This window comes from Mytilus edulis, chromosome 13 (assembly GCF_963676685.1).
Source record: "Mytilus edulis chromosome 13, xbMytEdul2.2, whole genome shotgun sequence".
Lineage (NCBI taxonomy): Eukaryota > Metazoa > Mollusca > Bivalvia > Mytilida > Mytilidae > Mytilus > Mytilus edulis.
In genome coordinates, this window is record NC_092356.1 from 60813046 (window position 1) to 60840934 (window position 27889).

The 27889-nt window shown below is 32.6% G+C and overlaps 1 protein-coding gene and 1 long non-coding RNA gene across 2 annotated transcripts in view; both read right to left on the reverse strand.

Annotated features, from left to right (window-relative positions):
- Positions 1-27889, reverse strand: part of LOC139500017 (uncharacterized) — a 44316-nt gene that overhangs the window by 14248 nt on the left and 2179 nt on the right. Inside the window, exons 2-13 of the mRNA XM_071288711.1 lie at positions 23917-24283; positions 22863-22983; positions 19799-20043; positions 19310-19360; positions 16696-17013; positions 15642-15962; positions 14887-14985; positions 13757-13783; positions 13312-13398; positions 12312-12404; positions 11844-11876; positions 10554-10589 (exon numbers count right to left, since the gene is read on the reverse strand). Coding sequence (XP_071144812.1) covers positions 10554-10589; positions 11844-11876; positions 12312-12404; positions 13312-13398; positions 13757-13783; positions 14887-14985; positions 15642-15962; positions 16696-17013; positions 19310-19360; positions 19799-20043; positions 22863-22983; positions 23917-24283 — 1798 coding nt within the window. The remainder of the gene's footprint in view (positions 1-10553; positions 10590-11843; positions 11877-12311; positions 12405-13311; positions 13399-13756; positions 13784-14886; positions 14986-15641; positions 15963-16695; positions 17014-19309; positions 19361-19798; positions 20044-22862; positions 22984-23916; positions 24284-27889) is intronic.
- On the reverse strand, positions 26670-27682 carry LOC139500018 (uncharacterized). The gene is made up of 2 exons (XR_011658289.1): positions 27575-27682; positions 26670-26821 (listed from the first exon to the last, which is right to left on the reverse strand). It is a non-coding gene; the product is annotated as an uncharacterized lncRNA (long non-coding RNA).

Below are 27889 nucleotides of genomic sequence, written 5' to 3' on the forward strand. Positions count from 1 at the left end.
TTTTGTAACATTTATATCCAAGCTGTTGCGATGCATGAGGTATATTTTCAGAGAAAACTGTTAAAATTCAAAAAAATATGTTTAACAGTTTTTCATTAGAAATAAACAATTGATTGTCTATAATGTTACCTGTGAAAAGCATCGAGTCTGTTTAAAAGGTTGTTTATTTCGGACTATTAGTTTGTTGAAGTTTGTGGTTTTGCATTCCAATTAGGTTTATAAGGTTTTACAGGCATAATTAATGTTAGGTATTTTATATAAAATTCCTAGGTACTCAATCGGTACATGATATTCATTGTGTGTAGACATTATCTTTAATTTTAAAGCAATAAGTTTTATTTTACCGTGAAAAATTTAGTATAAAAGACTTTTTTATACTTTTAATTTGTATTTAGAAATAATTAAAAGAACTATGCAAAAAGAGAAACACGGCAAATCACACATGACGTCATAAGCTGTTTTAACTCCATTTTAATTTTTGTCACAGTGCGTTCCCCAGCGTACAGAATATAAAATGAATAATTATTGACTGCGCTTCCCCATTTTGACTATACCTAAGATGATGTAATATCACGATTAATCACATTTCTTCATTGTTCATATGTTGTTGTTTTTTTCACTTAGTGTAGTTTGATAAGATTTGAATCCACAGATTTGATAAAGTTTTATTAGTAAAATTTTTAACTAATTTGAAATGATTAACTTGTTAAAAATGAGATTTATCTTGTCAAGACACTTGAGTTTATTTTACAGGTTTGAACAAGGAGTATGAAGTTTACGGAAAAGCTCAGCTTTGGTCTTTTATTTGAAAGAGATACAGAAATGATGAGAAGCTTGCATAAATAAAAACTTGGACATATGTGTCATCCCGGCAATTGCCAAAGCCGGTGTGGACATACGCATGTGTCCCACCGGCATCAAGTGGGTTAAACGATGAACGTGAACGTTGAGGTAAAAGGCCATTGAGCTATATATCAATATAACAGTTATTGCAAAAATTCAAACATTTACTATTATAAATTTTTCCGAAAATCTAACTGACAAAGATTTATAGTGAATGAACAGATAACGCACTTTTTTCTCACGAAACAGAAAGATTACACATTTGAATATCAACAGACAATTTTACATTTCCGACTGTCAGTGGAAACTCAGATCTAGATATAAATGTGGGCCACAAATAACTGCAGAATGTCCCTAGATTATTATGATATCCGAACAGTTAGACAATACCGCTTTGTGAAAGCTAAGATGAGTTAACTTCATGTGCGATTTTAGTGAATAAAGTTGACCCTTACGCACTTCATATTCGTATCTCCACTGTTGACTGACATGATATATTTTGTATCACAACCAGTCCACTGATGCTCACATTGTCAGCGAGTACACATCAAAAGATAAATTTACAAATAACTGATAAAGGTAGCACAATACAAAGATTTTTGCACACCCAATCAGACAACTTTAAACTGATGTAATTCATTTCATCCTTCTTTAAATTTTAAAATGAGGTACCAAAAGAAAGAAGAAAGATTTATCGTTATAATTGTGATAATTTCATTATGATATAATTATTACATAATTAATTGTTATGTAATTAGTTGCTATATTGTAATGTTCACTCTTGAATGAAACTGATGTAATTCATTTCATCCTTCTTTATATTTTAATATGAGGTACCAAAAGAAAGAAGAAAGATTTATCTTTAAAAGTGTGATAATTTCATTATGATATAATTATTACATAACTAATTGTTATGCAATTAGCTGCTATATTGTGATGTTCACTCGAGACTGAATTTAGCGTCTTTGTTCTTCATAGCATCCCAAAATATGTTATAGATTCTTGTACAACACAGCTTGACCTCAAAAACAGTGTCTCAGATTTCCAAAAACATCAATCGAATAAATTTTATACCCAATTGAATTTAGTGATCTCTTATGAATTGATGTCGCAAACTTCATTGAAGATTTATGAGGGAATGAAATACAATAGGAACAAGCATGTATCCAAAGTACACGGATGCCATACTTGCACTATCATTTTTCATGTTCCATGGACTGTACAAATTGGGTAATAATCTAATTTGGCATTAAAATTAGAAAGGTTATACTATAGGGAACATATGTACTAAGTTTCAAGTTGATTGGACTTCAATTTCATCAAAAACTACCATGACCAAAAACTTTAACCTGAAACTCCCCCTTTCATTTTTTATGTTCAGTGGACCGTGAAATTGGGGTCAAAAGTCTAATTTGGCTTTAAAATTAGAAAGATCTAATCATAAGCAACAAGTGTACTAAGTTTCAAGTTGATAGGACTTTAGCTTCATCAAAAACTACCTTGACCAAAAACTTAAACCTGAAACTCCCCCTTTCATTTTCTATGTTCAGTGGACCGTGAAATTGGGGTCAAAAGTCTAATTTGGCTTTAAAATTAGAAAGATCCTATCATAAGCAACAAGTGTTCTAAGTTTCAAGTTGATTAGACTTCAGCTTCACCAAAAACTACCTTGACCAAAAACTTTAACCTGAAACTCCCCCTTTCATTTTCTATGTTCAGTGGACCGTGAAATTGGGGTCAAAAGTCTAATTTGGCTTTAAAATTAGAAAGATCCTATCATAAGCAACAAGTGTACTAAGTTTCAAGTTGATTGGACTTCAGCTTCATCAAAAACTACCTTGACCAAAAACATTAACTTGAACGGACGGACGGACGCACAGACGAACGGAGCCACAGACCAAAAAACATAATGCCCCTCTACTATCGTAGCTGGGGCATAAAAATCTGAGACACAGTTTTGGAGGTCAATCTGTGTTGTGCAAGAATCTATTAAATATTTTGGGATGCTATGAATAACAATGAAGTTAATTTCATTCAAGTATGGACATCACAATATAGCAACTTATTACATAACAATTAATTATGTAATAATTATTTCATAATGAAATTATCACTTTTTGGTACGTCATTTATAAAATTTAAAGAAGGATGAGTGGAATTACATCAGTTTAAAGATGTCTGATTGGGGATGAAAATCTTTGTATTGTGTATATATGCATTTTTCCATGTTGTGATGTTACACTATTTTTTCAGGTAAGTGTGAAGGTTGGTACATATTAAAACGTTTATACCCGTTGAATTTGTTTGCACCTGTCCTACATGAGGAACCTGATGTTCAGTGGTTGTCGTTTGTTAATGTGGTTAATAAATGGTTCTCGTTTCTTGTTTTTTTATATAGATTATAGGTTTTCCCGTTTGAATTGTTTTACGCTACTCCTTTTTATTGCCTTTTATAGCTTGCTGTTTGGTGTAAGCCAAGTCTCCGTGTCTTCTTAAATCTATTTTCTAATTGTATGAATGAAAAACATAAAAACAAAAACAAAAACGAAGATACTGCTTAGATTTCGGGATAGTCAATTTGTTTGTAAGTCTGATTTCAAGAAATCAAAATATAATTCCGATAAAAATATTTGTTTCGCCTACTTTAATTACCAGCTTTCCTAATTGAGCTGTGAAGAAAAATATTAACTTTGTTATATCAATACGGCAGTATGAATGGAACCTAGTTCCATATAAGGTCAGATATCAGATGGCTATAGATAACTCCTCCAAAGATTAATATTCACTTTTTTTGTATTTTGTTATAAAATTTACATCAAATTTAAAATAAATCAATACAGAGGATAAATATATGAGGACTATTCAATTAATGTCAGCAGAGCATAAATCTTAACTCAATTTATAAGGCTTCATTTTAGTTTTGAAATGATAAAAAAAATATCAGATGTGGGACATGTATGTGGAATCCTAAATATGGCCGTAAATATACATGCTATCAAAAGAGAATATCATTTTGCTTTTTTCAAAAAAATAACCACTCCAATTCAAACACAACATTCATTGAAACTGCAACATAAAGTGGTATGATCTTTCTTTAATAACAACATTGTTTTTACCAAAATTGGATCAGCAGTATATATTCCCTCAAACCGAATTCTTATGCTCTGCCGTAATATTACCAAAGGTATGAGTCATCGTACTATTTTCCGAGGTACAATGTTCATGAAAGAACTATTTTGTGAATAAATATATTATGCTTTAAGTACACAAAAGAAAACTATGGTGTCACAGAACTTATTTTCTAACTACAATAAAAAACAATGAAAGTATTATTCCAGTATAAAAATTACTATAAGAGAGATTTCTCTTATATAGCTACGTTGAACATTAAATGGAACAAACATTTAGTATTGTTAAAAAGATTAAATAACGCAATCAATCTCTAATTTTTCTATATCTAACAGAACAGTTGTTATTCATTTGTTTGATGTGATAAAGCTTTCGATTTTGCCATTTGAATTCGGACTTTCCGTTTTGAATTTTCCTCGAAGTTCGTTTGTTATTTTACTTTTTTCAATTTAATTTTGCTCTTTAATCTGTCTAAATATTCGTATTGGCAACCGAAGAACCGATTGTTTTTTTACTATCCAAGATTGCGATACACAGATAATCTACCTTAAGACCGCCGTATTGTTCAACAAACAATCGACATTCCCAAGGGAACCGAATTTCCCACTGACTTATTCCTTGATCTCTTTATGAATATTGTTGGAACGTCTGAAGTTGCAAGATACACAAATTAACATTCATCAACTTCAAATAGCAAACGTTTCAATAATATGTGTCTAAATGGAACCACAGAACCTACATATCCATATGACGTTATGTCCGAAATACCCATAACCATAAGTCCATATCCTTCTGACGCTTTGTCCGAAATACCCATAACCATAAGTCCATATCCATCTGACGTTATGTCCGAATATCCATAACCATAAGTCCATATCCCTCTGACGCTATGTCCGAAATACCCATAACCATAAGTCCAATAAAGCAACAGACAACACCATGACCAAAATTAGACCTTTTTTAATCTTATTTCTTCATTTATACATTTTTTTTAATACACAACTCCATGCTAAATAAAAAAAAGGAAGTTCATAAAAACTTACAAGTGAAAAACAACTGTAAAATCCCTGATAGAAAGAAGAAAATTCAAGATTAAAGCTGGTTTTATAGCTAGCTAATTCTACTACTTGAATGAAATGCGTTTAAAAATCTGTTATATGGAGGAGCAAAAATTGATTAACAATAAGGGGAAATATAGTATAGATATGGATTACTATGACTCCTTCTATGATTAACATCATTTTCTTTATCTCGAAATAATATTTACATCAAATTAACACACACAGAAAAAAATTAGGTCTGGCAAATCAGAGATTCTACTTGCATAACGATTTTGTCTCAGTTTTATTCTTATTTTTACAAAATCTTTGAACTTAACGACGTAAACATATCTATATATCTATTTGCACGCCAGCATGCTATTGGTGACTTTTCACACCTTTTCAGGTGATAATGAAACTGAAAATGTAAGAAGGTTAATTCCTGGTCTATTGTCAAAGGCGGGCACCTGCTCTCTTATATATGTTATAAAATTATCTTAATTACAAAACAGTACTTAGCACCTATCTCTGACACGATTTACATATAATAGAGTTGTGATGTAGGTGAATTAGCAAGTAAAGTTCAAGTTTTTATCGAACATCATATTGTACATGGCAGCCTATTGTCCGGTCATTGTCGTGAAGGGGTGTGTGGAATAGTTAATTGCACAAGTCATTTAAGGAATCATGTTTTAATTATATATATTTGATTACATTTGTTATTCACAACTATTCCAATTCAATACTATCTGAAAACGACGAATTGGTTGGTTCACCGTTATGGAATATATGTGTCACAGATGACCTCGGATATATTTTTATTGTAACATCTACGAATATAACGTCGTGTTGCAAATACGATGAGTACCCAACAGAAGCGATAACTGGAGCATTATATGCTAAACCCCTTTCCCTGACATTCCCAGAAATTTGTGGTGCTCTGTTTATAGTTTCATTTGTAGTAGTTTGTCTTGTCATTTGTCGTGTTAAAAGCTTTGATTTTGCTCGTCTCTCTTCGACATGAGTTTTGATTCCCTCTTTGGCATCTTTTTACAATATTCGTTAGCTATTTCATTCAAAACTTATATGTTTGAGAAACATCCATACCTTAAATTCTTTTGATCTTTAGGTCTTGACTTTTTATTGTTTTCTCATCGGCTTACAAGTATATTCTGTTCTTTGGCCCGGTTATTGTCACTTTGACAAATTCCCCATCTCATTCTCAATTTTATATTCTAACTTTCCTTTAATTCATACTTATCAGATTTATCACATATAAATAGTTTGAAATAAAAAAAGAACAAACAAAACAGGCAATGTTTCTGTCTTTTATGGACAATAAATCATCAAAACGTCGGTATCCTAAGACAATTTCCTGACAATAATTTCAGTCCAAGTTTTCAAAATTCAATATTGATAAATAGCGTTGATTTCAGTACCACAATTCGTATGTTAATTGTTTAAATTTCTAACCATTTTATAAATTTAAGCCTTATATCTTCCAAAGTTTTTTTTCAGCCCAGAAAATAAAACAGTATCGGTCAAAATGAATACGTTTCGTCACAAAATGATACTTTTTTTAATAAAAAAATGGAAAATGAAACTGAGGATCTTTAATATCATGTTAATAAAAGTAGCAATCAACATATCAGATTTACATCTATTTAGTTAATATAATGCGTAATTGAATGTATATCTGTTCATATACACGCGAGATCAATCAGTTATCAGCGTTTAAAAGTCGCCAGCGAGGCCCATATTTTACCCGTCAAATGACAATAAGAACTAGAGGCTCTCAAGAGCCTGTATCGCTCACCTGATTCTACTTGGGTTTTTGAAATCATAAAAAAAATAAAATTTGGCTAAAAGTAACAACACTTGGCCAGCACCTCATAAGGAAAGGAACATTCATGCTATGTTTGATTCCATTCAATTCAGTGGTTTTTTAGAAGAAGACTTTTGTATGCATTTCCCATAGGGTCCTATGTTAAACTAATTCCCCCACTGGCGGCCATCTTGGATGTTGCAATGACAACAAAGTAACAACACTTGGTCAGCATCTCATTAGGAACATTCATGCTATGTTTGGTTTCATTCCATTCAGTAGTTCACCAAAAGAAGACATTTGTTTGTATTTCCCATAGGATCCTATGTTAAACTAAGTCCCCTACCGGCGGCCATCTTGGATGATGGATCGGCTACAAAGTAACAACACTTGGTCAGCATCTCATAAGGAACATTTATGCTATGTTTGGTGTCATTCCATTCAGTGGTTCTCTATAAGAAGAAACTTGTATGTATTTCCCATAGGGTCCTATGTTAAACTAAGTCCCCCACTGGTGGCCATCTTGGACGTTGGAATGGAGACACTGGGTCAGTATCTCATTAGGAATATTCATGCTATGTTTGGTTTCATTCCATTCAGTGGTTCACTAAAAGAAGACATTTGTATGTATTTCCCGTAGGGTCCTATGTTAGGCTACAAAGAAACAACACTTGGTCAGCACCTCATAAGGAACATTCGTGCAATGTTATGTTTTATTCCATTCAGTGGTTCTCTAAAAGAAGTCATTTGTAAGCATTTTCCATAGGGTCCTATGTTAAACTAAGTCCCCTTGCTGGCGGTCATCTTGGGTGTTGGGTCGGCTGCAAAGTAACAACACTTGGTCAGCACCCCATAAGGAACATTCATGCCTTGTTTGGTTTCATTCCATTCAGTGGTTCTCTAAAAGAAGACATTTGTATATATTCCCCATAGGGTCCTATGTTAAACTAAGTACCCCGCTGGCGGCCATCTTTGATGATGGATCGGCTACAAAGTAACAACAATTGGTCAACACCTCATAAGGAACATTCATGCTATGTTTGGTTTCATTCCATTCAGTGGTTCTCTATAAGAAGTCATTTGTATGCATTTCCCATAGGGTCCTATGTTAAACTAAGTCCCCTGTTGGCAGCCATCTTGGATGTTGGATCGGCTACAAAGTAACAACACTTGGTCAGCACCCCATAAGGAACATTCATGCCATGTTTGGTTTCATTCCATTCAGTGGTTCTCTAAAAGAAGTCATTTGTATGCATTTCCCATAGGGTCCTATGACTATGTTTAACTAAGTCCCCCACTGGGGGCCATCTTGGATAATGGATCAGCTACAAAGTAACAACACTTGGTCAGCACCTCATAAGTAACAGTCATGCCATGTTTGGTGTCATTCCATTCAATGGTTCTCTACAAGAAGACATTTGTATATATTTCCCATAGGGTCCTATGTTAAACTAAGTTCCCCGCTGGCGGCCATCTTGGATGATGGATCGGCTACAAAGTAACAGCACTTGATCAGCACCTCATAAGGAACATTCATGCCATGTTTGGTTTCATTCCATTCAGTGGTTCTCTAAAGAAATCATTTGTATGCATTTCCCATAGGGTCCTATGTTAAACTAAGTCCCCTGCTGGCGGCCATCTTGGATAATGGATCGGCTACAAAGTAACAACACTTGGTCAACACCTCATAAGGAACATTCATGCCATGTTTTGTTTCATTCCATTCAGTGGTTCTCTAGAAGAAGTTCAAAATGTAAAAGTTAACGACGACGACGACGACGACGGACGACGGACGCCAAGTGATGAGAAAAGCTCACTTGGCCCTTCGGGCCAGGTGAGCTTAAAAGTCTCGTTACTTATTAAAAAATATTATATATAGGAAATGTAGGCATGAGATTGCTAACAATTGTTAGTCCTATTCTCGATCAATAAACTATTACTTAACTACATGAAAATCAAAAAAGAAAAAAAAAAAACGTAGGTACGAGAGTGCTCGTAATGCTATTTTCGATATAAAGTACGTTTCAAAGAGACATAAATTCTTTAAAATATTTGTACGTGCTAAACAAAAAGTAACAAAATTTTCGAACCATAAGTCTCATATTAAATGGCAAATTCTCTCACAATGCTATAACACAACAAACTGAAAGACAACTGTCATATTCCTGACTTGGCCCTAGAATCAAACAGTTTTGAAGTTCGCTTCAAATACAAAACTAAACAGCAATTTACACCGATTATAGCAATAAGTTTCTCCAAATAAAGCGAAAGCAATATATGGACAAAAGAAGTACAAAAGTGTTTCGAAAAGTTCAACTTTTGAAAAACACCAATTCAATAAGATTTACAGAAAAAGGAACACATCAATGATATTGCATGTCAACACATAAGTGCTGACTACTAAACGTGTGATACCCTAGGTGCAAAAATTTCACTGGCAATTGCATCAACTCAGTTGTTGTATAAATTCACCAAATATAACAAACTTACAATTTAGCATGCAGTACCCATGTGTCGTCTACATAATTAATATAAGTGACAATTTAATCAAAATAGATGACAAGGTCAAATCAAATACGAAGTTGAAGAGATGTAAAACCCAAACAATCTGGAAATACTATTATATATAGCTAAATCAAGGTATACGTATTAAGGTACAAACTTTGAATAAATAGTATATTTACAGACAATGACTAAATCAATTGTCACACGTAAAGAAAGGTAACTCTGGAAGAGAATGTTGAAGACAGATCCCAATTCAAAATTATGCCGACCATAAATGCTACTGGTGCGTTGATCTTTGATGAAAGAGGAAGAATACATACAAAGTTTCCTAATTACGATCGAAACAGATACCCTATCGGTGAAACAAGTGTTTTAAGATATCTGTTGTTACCATGATAACATGTGAAAAAAGGAACCGCAGATACTGGATCAGTAGTAATTCAAAAGTGCATAAATAATCAAAAAAAGGACAAAGAGTAACAAATGGTGAAGCAAGGAGTCAAATGGACGTGAAAGATTCCAAAGGGAGAATCGGAACCCCGTTAGTAAAATAGAGAGACTGACGGAATTATGATAAAAATAAATTAACGAAGCGACAACAAACCAGTGCTTAAAAAAGCAAGAAATGACTAAGCAACATAAACCCCACTACATCTGAGAATTTTATCATGGGCTCCAGTTAAGAAACTTAAGTTTAGGTTTCATATAGTCGTATCCCACCAAAAGGAGAGGCTGGAATCAGGTGTTCCAGGCTTCAATATAGTCTTCGAACTGTATATTTCACTGGTGTTTTGCTTTTGTGTCAAACACACAATACATTTCTTGACCTAAAAATTCGTCGATAAAGTTTGGATAATATGAACTATGTACCCCAAAAAATGGTATCAGGTTCTCTAAATGGTAGTAAATTGTTTAAAGATAATATGTTTATAGACATTCCTGTTTTGAAATATTGTTTTTGTTTTAAGTTTTAGAATCAGATAACACACGTTTTTCAATGTATATTACTGATGAAATGACCAAATCACAGACAAACAAAGAATTAGACAACAAAATCCTTGTATAGCCATCGATGAAAGGCAGAGAATGAAACACACTTTGCTCATCAAAACTAAATAACGGTTCCTGAAAGTTATAATATAAATAATTAAAAATCTGAAGAAAATGTAAATATTTTAACTACTGGTAATAATGGATATTCTCACACCTACCTGATCCCGATTGTACTTTACTGGAGGAAGGTCCTCCTGTAATTATAATAATAATAAGTAAGGAAAATGTTGCGTTATAAATTAGAGATCTTTAATTCAGGGTCATTATACGTAAAAGTGCACAACGTATTATATGAGTCTATATATATAAAGAAACGACATCATGATATCTCTATTTGTAGTGTACCTTTATTTCACAGTCACCTATATCCAAACATAAGGACTTAAACGATTAATTTTTAAGAAATTCAAAAGAGGAAACAAAATGCTACAGAAATATCATAGTAGGAAATATTTCATTTTGGTTGTTGTAAAAGTTATAATATTGGTGATTAGATACGGGTGATAAGAAATGGAGAACAAAAATGTCGAAGAGAGACCGACAAAATCAAAGCAAATAACGAAAAACGACGAAAAGACAAGAAAGCAGTCTAAAAAAATCCATAAAATTAGTACCAAGGGATGAGCAACACGAACTTTTAAATATTTTACTTTGAGCGTTTCTGGTGACATAAATCCAGAAAAATACATAAACTTTATAACTTGTTCTTTTCATTTTTCACAGCACTAGGCTGATAACTCTGTTAGTGGACTAACAGCTTAGAAGTTAGTACTTTGATATGAAGATGATTCGAAACAACACCTTGCTAAAAAAAAAAAGTGTTTGTAAATTTTGAAATAACAAAGAAACTGAGGCTTTATACAATGAATAAGCAGACTTTTGTTTCGTAAAACTTTGCAATTGTGTTTAGTGTTTTTTTTAGATAAAACATCGTTTACATTTTATCATACATGTGACAATATCACAAACAAGCAAAAAGAAATATTGGACAAGAACATCTTTAAATAGCAACCAATGACAAGAAGAGAACAAGACATAGTTTGCCGATCAAAACTCAATAACAGTTCTTAAAAGTTATTATTATCATTAAAAACCAACAGAAAGAATTTTTAAGGTGGTACCCAACACTTTCACTAAAATTAATTTGGCTCGTTTAATTTTCATAAAATTTTGTCAAAGTATTTACTTTGAGACTTTAATAAAAATATAAAAATTTTAAAATTTTTGAACCAACCGTTTTGTCAGAAAAAATACACTGGTTATATAGCAATTTGACAAACACCAATTTTGATCATTGAGAAGCTTAATATTCCTTTTACAACAAAACGTAATTAAAACGTTTAGTTGACTTTACAGAGTTATCTCCCTGTAGTGTTAGGTACCACCTTAAGTAAGAAAATGTAAATGTTTTAATTAATTATGAATATTAATTATATTCTCACACCTACCTGAGCCAGATTGTATATTATTGGAGGTAGAGCCTGTAAATATAACATAATAGAAATATATGTTGTATAATTTTTATTTATTTTAAGTGAGGGTACATTATAAATGCAAATGCACTATGCAATGTTTGAATCTCGTAATTTCATTTAAGAGAAATGACACTTCTAAATGTTCAAAAGTAAACTAACAAAAATAACGAATTCAAAATTCAAAACGAAGAATCCTCATTCAAATGGCAACATAAAAGTATGTGTTTATTAAACTGTTTTGTATTCATCATTTGTCCATTCCAATATAATTATTTCTATAAATTCTGTGGTTCAAATGTTTTGAAATTTTGAAAACTTGTCAACAGGCCAAAGCACTTATTTTGCAAATTTTATGAAAATTAAACGAGCCAATTTAAAAGTGCTGGGTACGACCTTAAGATACGGTTATAAGCCTGGTACCTTTGACAACTATTAACTTACATTCTGGGTCTGCTTGGCATTGAATGCCTGGTGATGAACATACATTACATCTAGCTTGTATAGATAACGATACCATACGTCTATTTGGTAAACCTGAGAAAAGGGGAAAAGTTCAGATTGACTTTGAATACCTGTAATGAACGTACTTTACACTTCGTTTGTATAAAAAGAATTGAGAATGGAAATTGGGAATGTGTCTAATAGGCAACAACCCGACCAAAGAGTAGAAAACGGCCGAAGGCCACCAATCGGTCTTCAATACAGCGAGAAAATCTCGCACCTGGAGGCGTGCTTCAGCTGGCCTATAAACAAAAATGTGTACTAGTTCAGTGATTATGGACGTCATACTAAACTTCGAAATATATAATATTGAACAAAAAATAAAAATTATACAAGACTAACAAAGGTCAGAGGCTCCTGACAAAGAAAACGATACTATGCGTCTATTTGGTAAGCCTTAGGAAAGAGGACAGTTCAGATTAACATTGAATACCTGTGATGAGCATACATTAAATCTAGCTTGAATAGATAAGGATACCATGCGTCTATTTGGTAAGCCTTAGGATAAAGGAAAGTTCAGATCAACATCGAATACCTGTGATGAGCATACATTACATCTAGCTTATATAGATAAGGATACCATGCGTCTTTGGGATAAAGGAAAGCAATTGGTTTGATTTTTAAAGCCCTTCTATTTCGAGCTGGTGCCATTATCAACCATTAATGATTGTCTTACTTAAAACAAATTAACATTTTTTTACACATAGTATTTCCAATAATTAATGAGAATAGAGCTGATTAGTTTAATATTATATCTGATCTTGAAATGTTGTTTTTTTTTCTTTATAGACAAAAGTGTTTATCCGTTTGCATTCATATTTCGGTTGTAGCTTATGTGCATGTCTCTAACTGTACCTGCGTCCATGCAGTTAAAATACAATTGCTTTTAAGACACACACTCAAATTATTTTTTTAAAAATACAAAACGTGGCATACTTACAAAATAAATCAATACATGCAGTATCATTGGTTTCGCAGAAGGAACAAAAATTGTCTGCTAACTGGTTCACTTTTGATGTCAAAGTTCCTAATTGTGTTATAAGAATAAAGTGTAAATAGCATTTGTCATGTTTGTTTGTTGCAAATGTAGGCATACAGTTGGAGTAATTGAAATAAATTATGGAAACAATTTGAATTACAACAACTACTGTTATGTTCCAATGATAAATTACAAGCCTATTATTCCTGTATATTTAACATGTCCAATAACACAAACTGAGAGAGGTTTTGTTTTTATTCTGGCATGCATTGATTTTCGTTTTTTCAATAAACAATTAAATCCCTGGTAAATAGATGATATCCCTTTACAGTAACTAGTTCTATTAATTTGTACAATGAAAACATTTAAAGATTGCTTGCATTTAAAATACAATTTATTTACTTACCAGATAAATCAAGGTCTGCATTGAACACTACAAGTAAAAATATGTAATATTTAGCAACATACTTCTTCCGACTTATGGCCACTATAAATAATGTGCACAGAATAAATTAATTAAACAAATGTAAATGACATGAATTTCCAGCATTTTCAATTTTCGAAATTTAAGTCGGTTCCTTTGGTCAAAATTCCAACAAAACTTGATTTACTGCCTAGTGGAGAAGGAACAAAACAACTTGTTTCAACAGATGTCCGTGTGACTATTTGATAACTGTTGCTCATCTTTTTTTCTAGTATTTAATTTTGTCATGTTCTTGTCTCTTTTTCATCGACTTAAAGCTTAGTATTGCCCCCTTTATATTGAAAATAATAGTTGTGGAACACGTTGACAGCTAAAATAATGGAAATGTCTACGAAAGCCTGATAAAACTAAACTATTTCTGTCAAAAGTCAAATCACAAAAACACTGAACTCCAAGGAAAATTCAAATCAGAAAGTCCCTAATCAAAAGGCAAAATCAAACGCTCAAACAAATCAAACGAATGGACCACAACTGTCATATTTTTAGTGTAACCCTAGTCCTTCAGATAGGAATGAACATCTCCGGTCAAAGTTTTACACTTCCAACAGATTGGTAGTGGATTATGAAACACCGTTGTACTGTAACATTGAGAATGGAAATTGAGAATGTGTCAGACAACAACGCGACCGTTTAAAAGAGGGACGAACAATAGTACTCAAGACACAACATAGAAAACTAAAGAATAAACAACACGAACCGCACCAAAACTGGGGGTGATCTCAGGTGCTCCGGAAGGGTAAGCAGATCCTCTTCCACATGTGGCACCCGTCGTGTTGCTTAAGAGATAACAAATCCGGTAAATAGTATAATTCGGTAGGTCACATTTATGAAAAGGGAAGGGGATTGTAGTTACGACGTAAGGAACATATCCGATATCATTTGTGAAACGGTTTTTCCATAATGGTCAACCAACTCGTGATGGCCGTAAAATTTACGAAGAGATGGTTTCAATTTCACCATTTGGAACTGTATCAAGAAAATCATCATTCTGTATCTCGATGAGTAAAATTTATGCACTGTAATATGCGAAATTCTTAAAACAGTTAACTTACCTTCTGAGCAGTACCAGTTGGAGCATGTCACATTGTCCTTCTTATTACAGTACTGACATCCTGCACTCGCTAAAACACGGACTATGTTTGTAACCGTATCTAAAAGTGAAATACCATTAAAATAGTATAAAAGTATTGACAATAAATGTTACCGAACTTTAAGGTAAAATTAAAAAGAGTAAAAGTGCATAAAACCTGACAAAAATCAAGAGCTCTACTATATCAACCTACAGATGATTTCAATTTTTATGCATTTTTTGTATGCTGCTGTGCAATGGTATCCTACGGTTTGCTTGCTGTCGTAATTAGCAACTACAAATAATTGTGATTATTATAAAGAATCAATTGTGTTTGTATATATTTCCGAAGAATTAAAACAATGACAAATGCAATTCTTATAACTTATTCAGTTTAATTATTGTTCTACTTTTCATTGTTGCGAAAGCACGAATTATTATTTTATACAGTGTGGTTTTTTTTCGAAAGAATTGTATACTCATCGTCGGTCGGTGTGGTCTGATAAACTGTTCAAATTTTGGTCAGTGATGTTATTTTGTTTATTCTTTGTTTTTTCTTTATTTTTTCATCAAATAATTATCCATAATATGTAGTTACCATTTCCCTATGATTTCGTCAATTTTACATAAATATCATTATATCAACCTAGTAGGACAAATAACATAAAAGTTCATTTATGTGCAAAACGTTTTGTTATGTTTATTTAATTTCCATCAATAGCAGTAATCGCATCTTACCTACAGTAACAAGTAGCCTGGACTTCCTGTTACTTGTACTTTGTCCAGCAGCATTTGTCGCATGACATTCATAATCACCTTCGTCATTTTCAGTTATGTCTTTAATAGTCAGATGTGGGTAGTTAGGTGAATTATCAACAGTATATTTCTGATTGTTGGTTCCCTGGCCGATAGTACTGATTGAATTACCATCTAGAGATGATTTTGTCCAGTACCAGGACGTAGCTTGTGGAGAGCCGGATATTATGCATAATATTTTATAACTTGAATCTCCCGCCACTATCGTGAAGCTTTCTGGTTCTATTGAGATAGCGAGTAAGTCTGGAAATACATTAAGAATACAAGGCTCACAAATGCATGTTGATAACATTAACAGTTCAGCTGTATTGCACCAGATGAGTATTTTGACAATTAATATCTCTACACGGAGTCAGAATATTTGAAAGTTCAAAACTAACCTAACAAATGATATTTATGAGCTGACAAAACAAATGATGGTCCATAAGTAAAGCAAAACGCATCACAGCTATGATATTCTAAACTGACAATTGATGGCAATTACCGAAAATACTACATTAAAATTGAAAAGGCATGCAGTGTAAAGAGTTCAACCATACAGTGTCGTACATTGTCTTGGGATATACATTTGTACAATTTATTTGAAGAATAATCAGAGGCAAGCAGAATGCGTGGCATTTCTTTTACTTTTATCATGAAATTGATAGTCTAAATGAACAAACACAGATTATCCAATACGTTCATTCGGATTTTGGTAAGAAGCTTTCTAGAAGACTAACATTTAGAAAAATAAAAATGTAACAGGTTGCTCAGATTGTAAAAACAAATCACAACTGATCATAGCCAATTGTTTAAAGAGGACACAGGATACATCATCCTGCAAATTTGGTTAAGACTGGATACGTTGTTTCAGAGAAGGATAACATTAAATGTGTCTTATATATAAAGAAAGCGACGCCAAGTAAGCTATAATAAAGAAAATTGGTTCCTTTCAAAATGTTTTGTTGACACATGTATTTGTTGAAAATATTATTACCTCCATTTACATATAATCTTGAGCTGGAACTAGAACTTGTCCCAGCAGCATTCGTGGCATAACATGTATAATCGGCCTCATCAGCTTTAGTTATACCAAGTATGGTCAGGGATGGACTGGTCGGAGAATTATCCACTATATAATCTGCACTATCGGTCCCTTTTCCGATTGTAGTTATTGGTCCACCATTAAGAGGTTTCCTGGTCCAGTACCATGTATCGGCCACTGGTATCCCAGTTACAAAACATTGAATCTGAACGAGTACATCACCATACGTGGCAGTGGACTGGATTGGATTTATGTACGCAAACAATCGCCCTGAAAGCAATATAAACTGATTTGAATCATTCATAATTATGAGCATCAAGTAGGAAACTAATATGAAATACATATTGTAAATGCGTTGCACAAAAATACCCATTTGATAACCACCCTCGTCCCTGTTAGGGCATCGTAATATGTTATCTAGGAATCAAACAGTTTTCATAAATGTTCATTTAATAAAACATTACCAAGACAGAATTAGATTTTAAAACAAGCAGCTACTATCACATATGTCTAGTGATTGATTTTAATCTTAATATATTTTGATTTCAGACGAAATTTAATCACATATGAAATTGATGAACTTGTTTGTGGCCATAATCTGCTATTTTCTTTTTATCTAAAAACCAAGTAAGTGCATTTGGTTTTAGGTCTTATGTATTGTGAGTCATTTAGTGCGTAATTTTCAATCTTCCTATAATAACTTACTAATGTGTTTGTTTATGGTAATTGTTATCACATATTATTAACCAACTTGCTACAATATGTACAGAAATGCCCATGCTTTATAAAAGGAAAATTTCGACATCTGGTCATTATGAACGGAGAAATTGCTACAGCCAGTCATTACGAGATCTCAGTCATGCATTACGAAATCTCAGTCATGCATTACGAAACCACACCCGTGCATTACGAAATCACAGTCATGCATTATGAACAGTTGAAACGGGATATCGATTAAAACAAAATGTCGTTTATTTCTGTAAATAAGTGTGACATTTTTTTATTCTTTTTTAAACTTAATATCATAAAAATAAGTTTAATAAATGATGTTCATTAACATTGTTTTGTAACGACTTGAAACGGAAATATTTCACAGCCTTTTTCGAGAACGATCACTGTTTCATTTCCGTTGTTCAATCCTCAGAATGCATTATGCAGACTTTACTGTCTGATTAATTCTTCCCAGCTACTTTTTATTTGCTAGATGAAATGAATTTTAATAGCATAAAATTAAGTACTTGGATGAGAAATCAGAAATTACATCTGACAGTCACAATGTTGACTAAAATTCCATGCGAAATTGAATGCGAAAAGACAAGTTGAAGTTCAGCTATGAAATTCCTGTATCTTCTTCACGGTAAGTTTTTTACTCTTTGTTTAATCGAAGAATAAAACCATTTAATAAAAATTTTATGAAACGGGCTTTTCTGTATTGGTCCTGTTGTAGTTTGTGGATAGCTGTATAATTTTGGATCCGAGACTCGAAGACTGTTCTTGAATGAAGTTGCCTTTATAGTTGGTTAATAAAAGTATCAATATATGGACTTTTTCATATTGGCCCTGTAACATGCCCTTGATATTAATAATGGCCTCGGACAGTTGTAATGGCCCTCGGCGTTGCCTCAGGGCCATTACAACCATCCTTGGCCATTATTAACACCTTGGGCATGTTACAGGGCCAATATGAAAAAGTCCATACATTAATACTATATTATTACAATGTCATGGAAAGTATACAATACTTCACGTGATGATCATACCTATAATGACTTTGTGCTGCAGGTAGATTAGTACTTGTATCCATTTAAGGACTGTACTAGGATGATAAAGCTTGACAAATGTCCAAATTTGTACTTGAACTATCTATATAATACGACTAGTTTGCTTACTGTACCTAGATGACCTGAAATTGTTCACATCTTTTAAAACAATACACTTGTACTGACTGTTCAGGAACGATTAAATGAGACGTCGGGAAGCAATTAATATGGCGGTAATAATCGAAGACACATTAATAGAAGTATCAACTCATTAATATCATTTTCTTTTTGTTGCTTTTGTTTTGCTTTTTGTTGTTTTTTGTAGCTGTTGTGTTTTTATTGGTGTTTTGTTTTGATTTGTATGTTTTTATTGGTTTTGTGTGTTTTTATGCAAGTAATGGGGCTGTGATTCGTTATCTCGGAGGAAGACTTTGAGGCCATGCTGAATATCTTTAGATGTATAAATTATTTGTGGTTTTATGAATATTTGGTCTCGAAGCCAATTACATAAGATTCCCAAATGTCGTTGCGTTGCTCTTTCGTTGACGTTTACATGATGTACCCAATACATCATCTTATTCATAAGATACAATACTAATCACTGTATATATATGAAGATTCAGTTGAGAAGTAATCTTGATGGTTTACTTTTACAAATTGTGACTTGGATGGATAGTTGTCTCATTGGCACTCATACAACATCTTCTTATATCTATTTACCATTGATTCCGCATGGGTACCAGATAACATAAGTTTACCTGTCTAGACTACATGTATGGAGTTATTTCAAAAGAACAATCAATTACCTGGAGTTGTCGTTGGAGCCGGTGTAGTGGTGGTCGTTGTTTCAACGTCTCCTAAAAATCAGAAAACAAATATTGTTGAAAACAATTATTTTAATATTCAGTAAGCGGTTTTATTTGCAGATATTATTTCGAAGAAAATGAATATATCATGGGAAGAAATCAGGCATGCAGTGAAGAAAAGAGAAACCAGAACAGAAACAAAAAGTGGGAAAACAGAAATTATAGAACTTAATAGTCCATGAATGTGTACTCTAAATAAATTGAATGTTAACCATGTTTTTTTGGCACGTTTCGAATTCATCTTCGTAATGAATAGGTTATGATTTTCATTGGTCATGTACGTTTCAAATAGATTAATTATTGTTTTTCAGAGGTATGCTAGATGAATCACGTGTGTGCGTCCCATTAGCAGAAGACATAAACACCTTGAGAAGTTCCCCAAGTATTAAATGTGCTTTAATATATCACCTTCAATGAAAGAAAGGTTACCTGTGTCACATTCGCAGTACTCGGGTGGACAATACGGTATCGGGTTATCACAATTAATCCTACACCAAAAATCCATTCCTCTATTGTCGGTCCATAATCCCGTGCCTTTACAAATTTTCGTTGTTTGTCTCTTCAAACGTAAATTTGCTTGTTTTGGACAAATAGATGAATCACATTCCTCCTCTGAACACTGGGATCTGCACCACCATGCCATGTATTGTGAATATTCTTGGCTTTTTATCCGCCTTAATAATAAAATAAGTTAAATTGAATAGAGATGAAAAATATGATACTACGTTACGAACAGTGTTCGGTTTAGTAATGGTAACGTTACTCGGCGTAGTTTTCAATTATTTCAACCGACTTCTGTAAAAACGTTAAAGCTTTGCACTTTTTTTATACAGCTGGCATTTTTATTTTAAACTACTTATTTAAAAATAAAATAGACTGTATGCATGACTGATTATTTATTTTTGATAAATATACTTTATTTCCTCATAATCTTAACTTATTGAAAGTTTATATTTCAAATATTTGTCACTGCCCAAGCATGTTAATTGTTGCAAAGTGCACATCCTCTATGATGCTCAGAATTCCGTCATCACAAGTATCCAAGTCTAGGCATATATATCGCCTGGAAACAGCCAATACCAAAGCTGTTTAGTGTTTTGAGAGTATAAATGTTATCAACCGCCTTCAACTGTAGTTTTCGAACTAGCGAATAGTTTTAGGGTCTTTCTATTCGTAAGACCAACATCATAAAAAAAAAAACAGAAATAAGTTCTTGATCACTTAAAAATTGTAAAATGAGAGTAGACCTTCATTTTTTTCAATATAATGATATCCATAGAAATATTTAAGGAATGACTGTAATATTTTTTCTGTCTATGAAGAAATAACATAAAAAATTTGGTGCACACTGTATAACGCGCGTAGTGGGTTGTTTAACAGTGTGCACCACATTTTTTATGTTATTTCGAATAGACAGAAAAAAATATTACAGTCATTTCTTTAATTTAATTCTAAATTCCATTTTAAACCGTAGAAAACCATGAAAAAACGTTGATGACGTCACGGTCACATGACTAAATTATGTATATGGGCTCATAACAAAATAACGTCAGCCAATCAGAAGACGCGTTACATCCAAAATTAAATTATTCGGTAATGTGCCAAGTTTTAAGTTATTTTTCACAATTAATGACACTCAAATAAATAGTGAAATTCGTTTTCTTTTGATGTGGTGCAGAGATTAAAAAAAAAATGTCTTTCATCCTTAAAAGTGTACATTTTCAATTGATTCATTTATTTTTTGTGTATAAAATATCAGACTAAAGTTTATAAAATAATGTTCTTCCTACATGTGTTTATAACTGTTACTTTTATGTTTTCACTTAAACAATCACATAATTTTTAAAGTAAAAACGGTAGGGTAATGAAGTTTAAAAATAAGCATAAACAATGTCTACAGGTCAAGGCAAATAAACTTGCAAAACTATCATAAGTTCAAATTACCGACTTCATTAAAAAAATCCATAACAAATTTATCAAAAGCATCAGTACAATTTCACGACGTATTCAGATTTCGTATTCTTAAATTGTTTAAAGCAGGTCAGTTCAGGTTGAGGTGTAATGAAAATTCCTTTTTTTTACCAAAAACGCATCCATCTAATTTTCAGTTACTGGCTAGTTAATTAAAATTCCACATTCCACAATCAATACAAAAGAAACCTCTTATCTTATCTCGTGGTTGTCTATCATATTTATATTTCTTATGAATTTTATTGATATAAATGAGGCCGACAGTTATCTCGTTTGAATTGTTTCACATTTTACACGTTGGGCTTTTTAAAGTTTACAATGCGGTAAGGTTTTTTTTTTCTATTACTGACGGTCGTGCGGTACGGAAGCCGATAAGGGCCATTCAAAAAAAATAAATTATGTCGATGTCGTAATTACGACATGGCATGTCGTAATTTCCACATAACATGTCGTTATTACGACATCGCTATGTCGAAATTAGCATGTCGTTATAACGACATCGCTATGTCGTAATTTCGACATAACATGTCGTAATAACGACATCACTATGTACATAAAAGATTATGTATTATGATTGCCAAGAGACTAAATGACACAGAAATTAACAACTATAGGTCATCATAATGCCCAAATCATAATAAAAGCCCCCGCATAGTCAGCTATAAAAGAGGGACGAAAGATAGCAGAGGGAGAGTCCCCGAAATGCTGTGTGGCAGACAGTGTTATTAATTAATTATTAGCTCCCTTGGTAAAACTCCAAATTTCATATTTAATGTATTTCATTGTTAAATAATTTACATGAAGCTTAATAAGTATATATTTGTTAATTGCATAGCTTTTGCTATTTGGATTCATTGGTTAAAGATATTTATTTTTATTGTAAAGTTTAATATTTGCATCGTCGCAAAATCTTTCGTTACCTTCTTTGGTTACCTTCTGTGAGAAACTTACATATATTTTATAGATCCCGTGCACTTAACGACATATTATGTCCAAAATACGACATAATTATTTTTATTAGAATGGCCCTTGTCAGCTTCCGTAGTGCGGTGACCTCTAATTGCATATATATCAAAATTATATGACCTATGGTAGGTTGATGTCTCTTGTGCAATCATACCACATCTCGATATCTCCATATTTTTTATAATGTAACTTTGTTATTTTAATCTATGCTATGATAAACCCAAGGCTGTATGTCATACTAAAAAATAACTTATATCAGATAGCACGTTATAATTAAGACATTTTAGGTTATGAACTATATATGTTTATATCTAACCGCAGGGTAAAAGTTTTTTTTAAAGTATTGAACGCTAAATAAATCACGTATCCTGCGATGACTCCTACATCAATAGATAATGCGGAATGATTTAACAATTTGTATGAAAAAAAATATATAATGCAATCCTCTAAATTTATCCTTTAGTAAATAATGAATTTTTAATATATTTAATTAAGACTATTTTATTTTTGTAGATTATACATAATCAACTTTATATACATGTATGATCTTTAATACCGTGTTTTGAATTTGAGAGTCTGATCTGGCAGTATTCTGATGTCGGCACAACTATAAAACTCCTCCTGCATTGGACCACAACCATAACAGCATTCATCACCATCACAACCCCACCGGTATCCTATGAAAATAATATTACCAAGGTAACATTTATACAAAATATAGCTGAATAAGAGGCTTTAGAGGTTACATGCTACTTTAGATACAGTTGGCAACATCATATAGCTTTTGTGCCTTTCTTGCAATGCTTCTAACATATATTTAATTTTCAAAGTCTAATGTTAAACCATGAAAGAAATATATAAATATTACTTCCATGGATTAACCTAATATGGTTGTCTGTTTGTCTTTTTCCTTTTAAGTCAATTTATTTTTGATTTATGAGTTTGAATGTCCCTCTTGTATCTTTACCCCCCCCCCCCTCTTTTATAATAATTGCTTAAGGTCCTCCTGTTTCCCCTCACACATTCGAATCCAACAGAAGATGTAGTTTTGTAAATATTTCACACAATCATAGAAAAGGATAGTTTTGCCGAGGTTACCTTCTTCTAAAATTATGTTATATATAACAGCAAGTAAATGCACTCCTTTGAACACCATAATGAAGTATCGGTTTCTCTAGAGATGCTCAAGTCTAAACATAATTATGATAACGATTAAAAAAAAATATCTCAAGCTTCCCTAACACGTGCTGTTCTATATTTACAACGGGTCCTAAGCTTTATCTGCTTACCATTCCGGAGCACCTGATATCACTCCAGTTTTGGCGGGGTTTGTGTTGCTCAGTCATTAGTTTTCTAAGTTATACTGTTGTATTGTTTTCTTTGCTTTTTTTTCTTTTTTATAGCTATGGCGTTACCAGTTTATTTTCGACTAATAAGTTGAAATGTTCTTTTAATAACTTTTCGCCTCTTAAAACGAAACGGTATATGATGATTGATTGATGATGACATTATTTGAATGTATCTCTTTACTTTTGTAGTTCGCATGAACCAGTAATTGACAATTGGATGCATGCATGGTTTAAAAAAAAAAAAAAAAAAAAGTTACTTACCGGTATGGTATCGAAACTGCAGTAAACATTTATCACATGTTAAATTCTCTGGAAGCTGTATCGGTATCACGTGGTACCCTGAATTCCAAACCTTATACTGTTTATATTTTGTATCTCCTATTTCCAAAACATTTTTATCTAGACAATCTACCGTTATAACGTTATCGTTACTATTATCACAAATTCTGAATTCAATATATCCCGATAAATCCTTAGTTATTTCAACAGTCACATTAATTATTTCCTTTTGCTTGAACGTCCGAGAAATAAATTTATGATCGTATTTTTCACCATTTTCATGATCACGCGGTCCATCAAAAGGGTCACCACAGATTCCACATTTTCCTTTATTTATCAACCACTGTTTCTGTAAAATATTAGCATAACCATAATTAAAAGAGTTCACATTTTCTGTGAACTTTAGCCTCTTAAATGAGTTAAGGAGACCTGTTCTGTATTTATTAGTTAACACTACTGAGTCTCTGTGTCTAGAAGCTAGAATCTTTTCTGAGACTGTTTATGACGTCATAACACTAAAATCATTTGGATGTGTTCCGAATGTTCGAAACTTTGTGTGCGTTTTTCGTAGTTCATGTCGATCTGTTTGGTCTAGATTACTCAAACTGAATTTTACAGTGTGTTTGTGTGGTCTGTTCTGGGATCAAAGTGATACTGAGTTCACACGTAGTTCCAATTCGATTCGCATTAACTAATTTGAATTAGTTTAATTCGCATTCGAAACGTGTTACGTCCTAACGTCAATTCTAATTCGAATTACAATGCGCGTCAAATTCGCTTAACTGTCCAAACGATGTTAACTTTTAATTCGTATTTACAAAAACGTATTTCTAATTCGAATTAGCCAATTCGAATCAATTCGAATTTAAAAAAAAAAGAGTGTGTGAACGCAATAAGCGAATTCGATTCGGATTCGATTCGAATTCAATACGAATTAAATGTCCGTGTGAACGAGGCATGAGAACACACAAACATGAGTAACCTCGTCATTTTCTGTTTGTACCAGTCCACAGTCAGGAGAAAGTAATTAATTTGTTGTAATCTGTCATATCTGTTGTTTGTTTACTAGTATTATGTCTTAAGTTTTGCTCATTTTTAAAGGCGATCCAAAATTAAATCTTTGTCGTTTTTTACTTTGATGAGAGTTGTCTTATTGTCAATCATACCACATCTCCGTATCTTATATAAAGCATACGCCAACAACACTAAGTTTTAAAAAAAACTTTTAAAAACATAAAGATAAGACTTAAGACAGCTAATGATGATCGTATGTATATAATATATCCCTTCTGTTAGATTTAAAAGTTAACTAAACTCTTTGGTCAAGTTGTTGTCTCTTTGACATATTCCTCATTTCCATTCTTTTAAGTGTAAAGGTGTAAAGGGGTTACCGTGTCACATTAAATAACTATGAATCTTTGAGATTTGTCTAAATTTGTACTCGCTTCGTCGGCTACGAAATATCCCAAGAGTGTTGAGGGGGCGTTATATCAACATCAATCATTCAATCAATTAGTCAATTTTCAACGACTTTATACAGGAATGAACCTTGATATGGATTGAAAATATAGCTACGTTGGTGCAACTTCTTCAAAAAAATATTCTCTGTATATCCAACTTTCTCTCATGCTCATAAACACAGTATATTTGTGAATTTTATACTTTAAAAAATTGACTTTACTGTTTAGTGCATTTTATTTTACTATTACGAATATAGGGATGGGTATGATATCATGATACTACTTTATTTGTTTATTTGTAAGAGTTAGTGAAGGTGCATAGCATAGGAAGATCAAAGCAAGTTTGTAAATAGTTCATTCTAACTAAAGCATAATAACTTTTATAATATTATATTACATAACAAAATAGCTTCAAAGATAAAAGTCTTTCATATGATGTTGAATATAACCGTTTGTAAAAATAAATTTAAAGGTATCTTTCTATCTTTATATTATTTATTATATTTAGTGTCTACAAAATCAACCTAACATTGTTAGAGTAGACCTAGTTGTTAATGTTTGACCCGTAAACTACGTTTTGTTCTCACTCCTGCAGCAACACCAACTAGTCATGCGCAAACACCATATCCTTTCTTGAAACTATAGCTGTACACTGAAAATCTAAATTAGTCAACTTGACCAATTTAATTAGTCATTTTGACTGTCCTCTAGATGACAATGCACTTTAATCATTTTGACTATGCTCTTAGTCGTTTGACTAGATGGTTAGTCACATTTGACTGAGTAGGGTGGTCATTATGACTATGTTAGGAAGTCAAAATGACTATATGTCATACTCGTTATGACGAATTGGATTGTTCAATTGACTATGCACATTTGTCAGTTTGACAATTGAATGTAGTCCATATGACTGATTGATATAGTCGAAAGTGACCATGTTGGTTAGTCAACATGCTTACTGTGAATAGTCACGACTGTTAGACTGTTATTTTAATTTGTGTTGTGTTTTTTTGTTCTTCCATTTAATTTGTGTACGTTTCATTTCGTTTCGTTCTGTTATGGTTCATTTCTTCTGTTATTCTACTTTTTGTTGTTTCTCTTCCATGGGATTGACAAATACATCTGGAATATGCTCATTAAAAATACCACAGCAGCAATACTAACAATGACAATAGTATAGGACCACAAAGTGCTCAATGTTCAAAACCTTCCTATATCTTAAGTTTCCATGTGTAACCATTACTCAGTGACATATATTAAAGTCTAAAAATCAAATAAAGAAAATAAATTTATTATAAACTCATTGTTAATTTGAAGTGTTTATTTCAGATATTTTGTCGGTAACAACTCTGCATGTGTCAGTGTGGTATTCTTTATGGTAAAAAATCTGTCAGCTGTGTTCATACAAATAGCAATGTCTTCATTTGCTGAAAAATATAATTGTATCATTTTAGAAGCTAAAATATAACAATAAACAAGATTATCAGTCATGTTAAAAGTTTAAAGAAAAAACAAATTTTAAAATCTTTGATCTAGTGATTTAATCACTCATCTTTTACCATTAATTTGTAATGTAAGCACGGGGATCTTGACAGCCACCCATCCTATATCACAACATTGTAACATTGTAATGTAAGCACCAGGATCTTGCCAGCCACCCATCTTATACCACAACATTGTAATGTAAGAACCGGGATCTTGCCAGCCACCCATCTTATACCACAACATTGTAATGTAAGCACCGGGATCTTGCCTGCCACCCATCTTATACCACAACATTGTGATATAAGCACCAGGATCTTGACAGCCACCCATCTTATAACACAACATTGTAATGTAAGCACCAGGATCTTGACAGCCACCCATCCTATATCACAGCATTGAAATGTAAGCACCAGGATCTTGACAGCCACCTCGAGTTTTTAATTTATTGTTGTGAATATCGATTGCAGTGTTTATTTTTAACAGTTTTTGCTCAGGTGAAAAAAAGATATCGCTAAATACTCTTTTCAATCGACAATACGTTGTATGTGTATCAAAATTGATATCCCGTATACATATCCCCCCTTTTTTATTGTCCTTACGTCAACATGTGCCCATATTACTTTCATTTATACAGTCCTTTTTCTTGAATTCAATTTTTGTAAGTTAGAATTAAAACAAACATACATCATACTTACTTTAAACAATTGGTTTATATGACAAAATAACAGTTTCCGTGCCTTCTGGTTTGTTTACATCTACACAATCTATGGAACAAAGGGAACGCGAAAGAGTGCGCGTGAAAACCGATACTCTACACCACGTGGTGCTGTGACCACTAACATAGTCAACTGACCATGCAGGTAGTCATAATGACTTGATGGGTAGTCATATATGCTTTGACTACCTTTCGGCTGATATTTGACTAACTGAATAGTCATCGTGACTAATTTAGATTTTCAGTGTAAACAAAATCGTTTCGGGAGGTGCTACCATCTCTATTTAACAAAGAC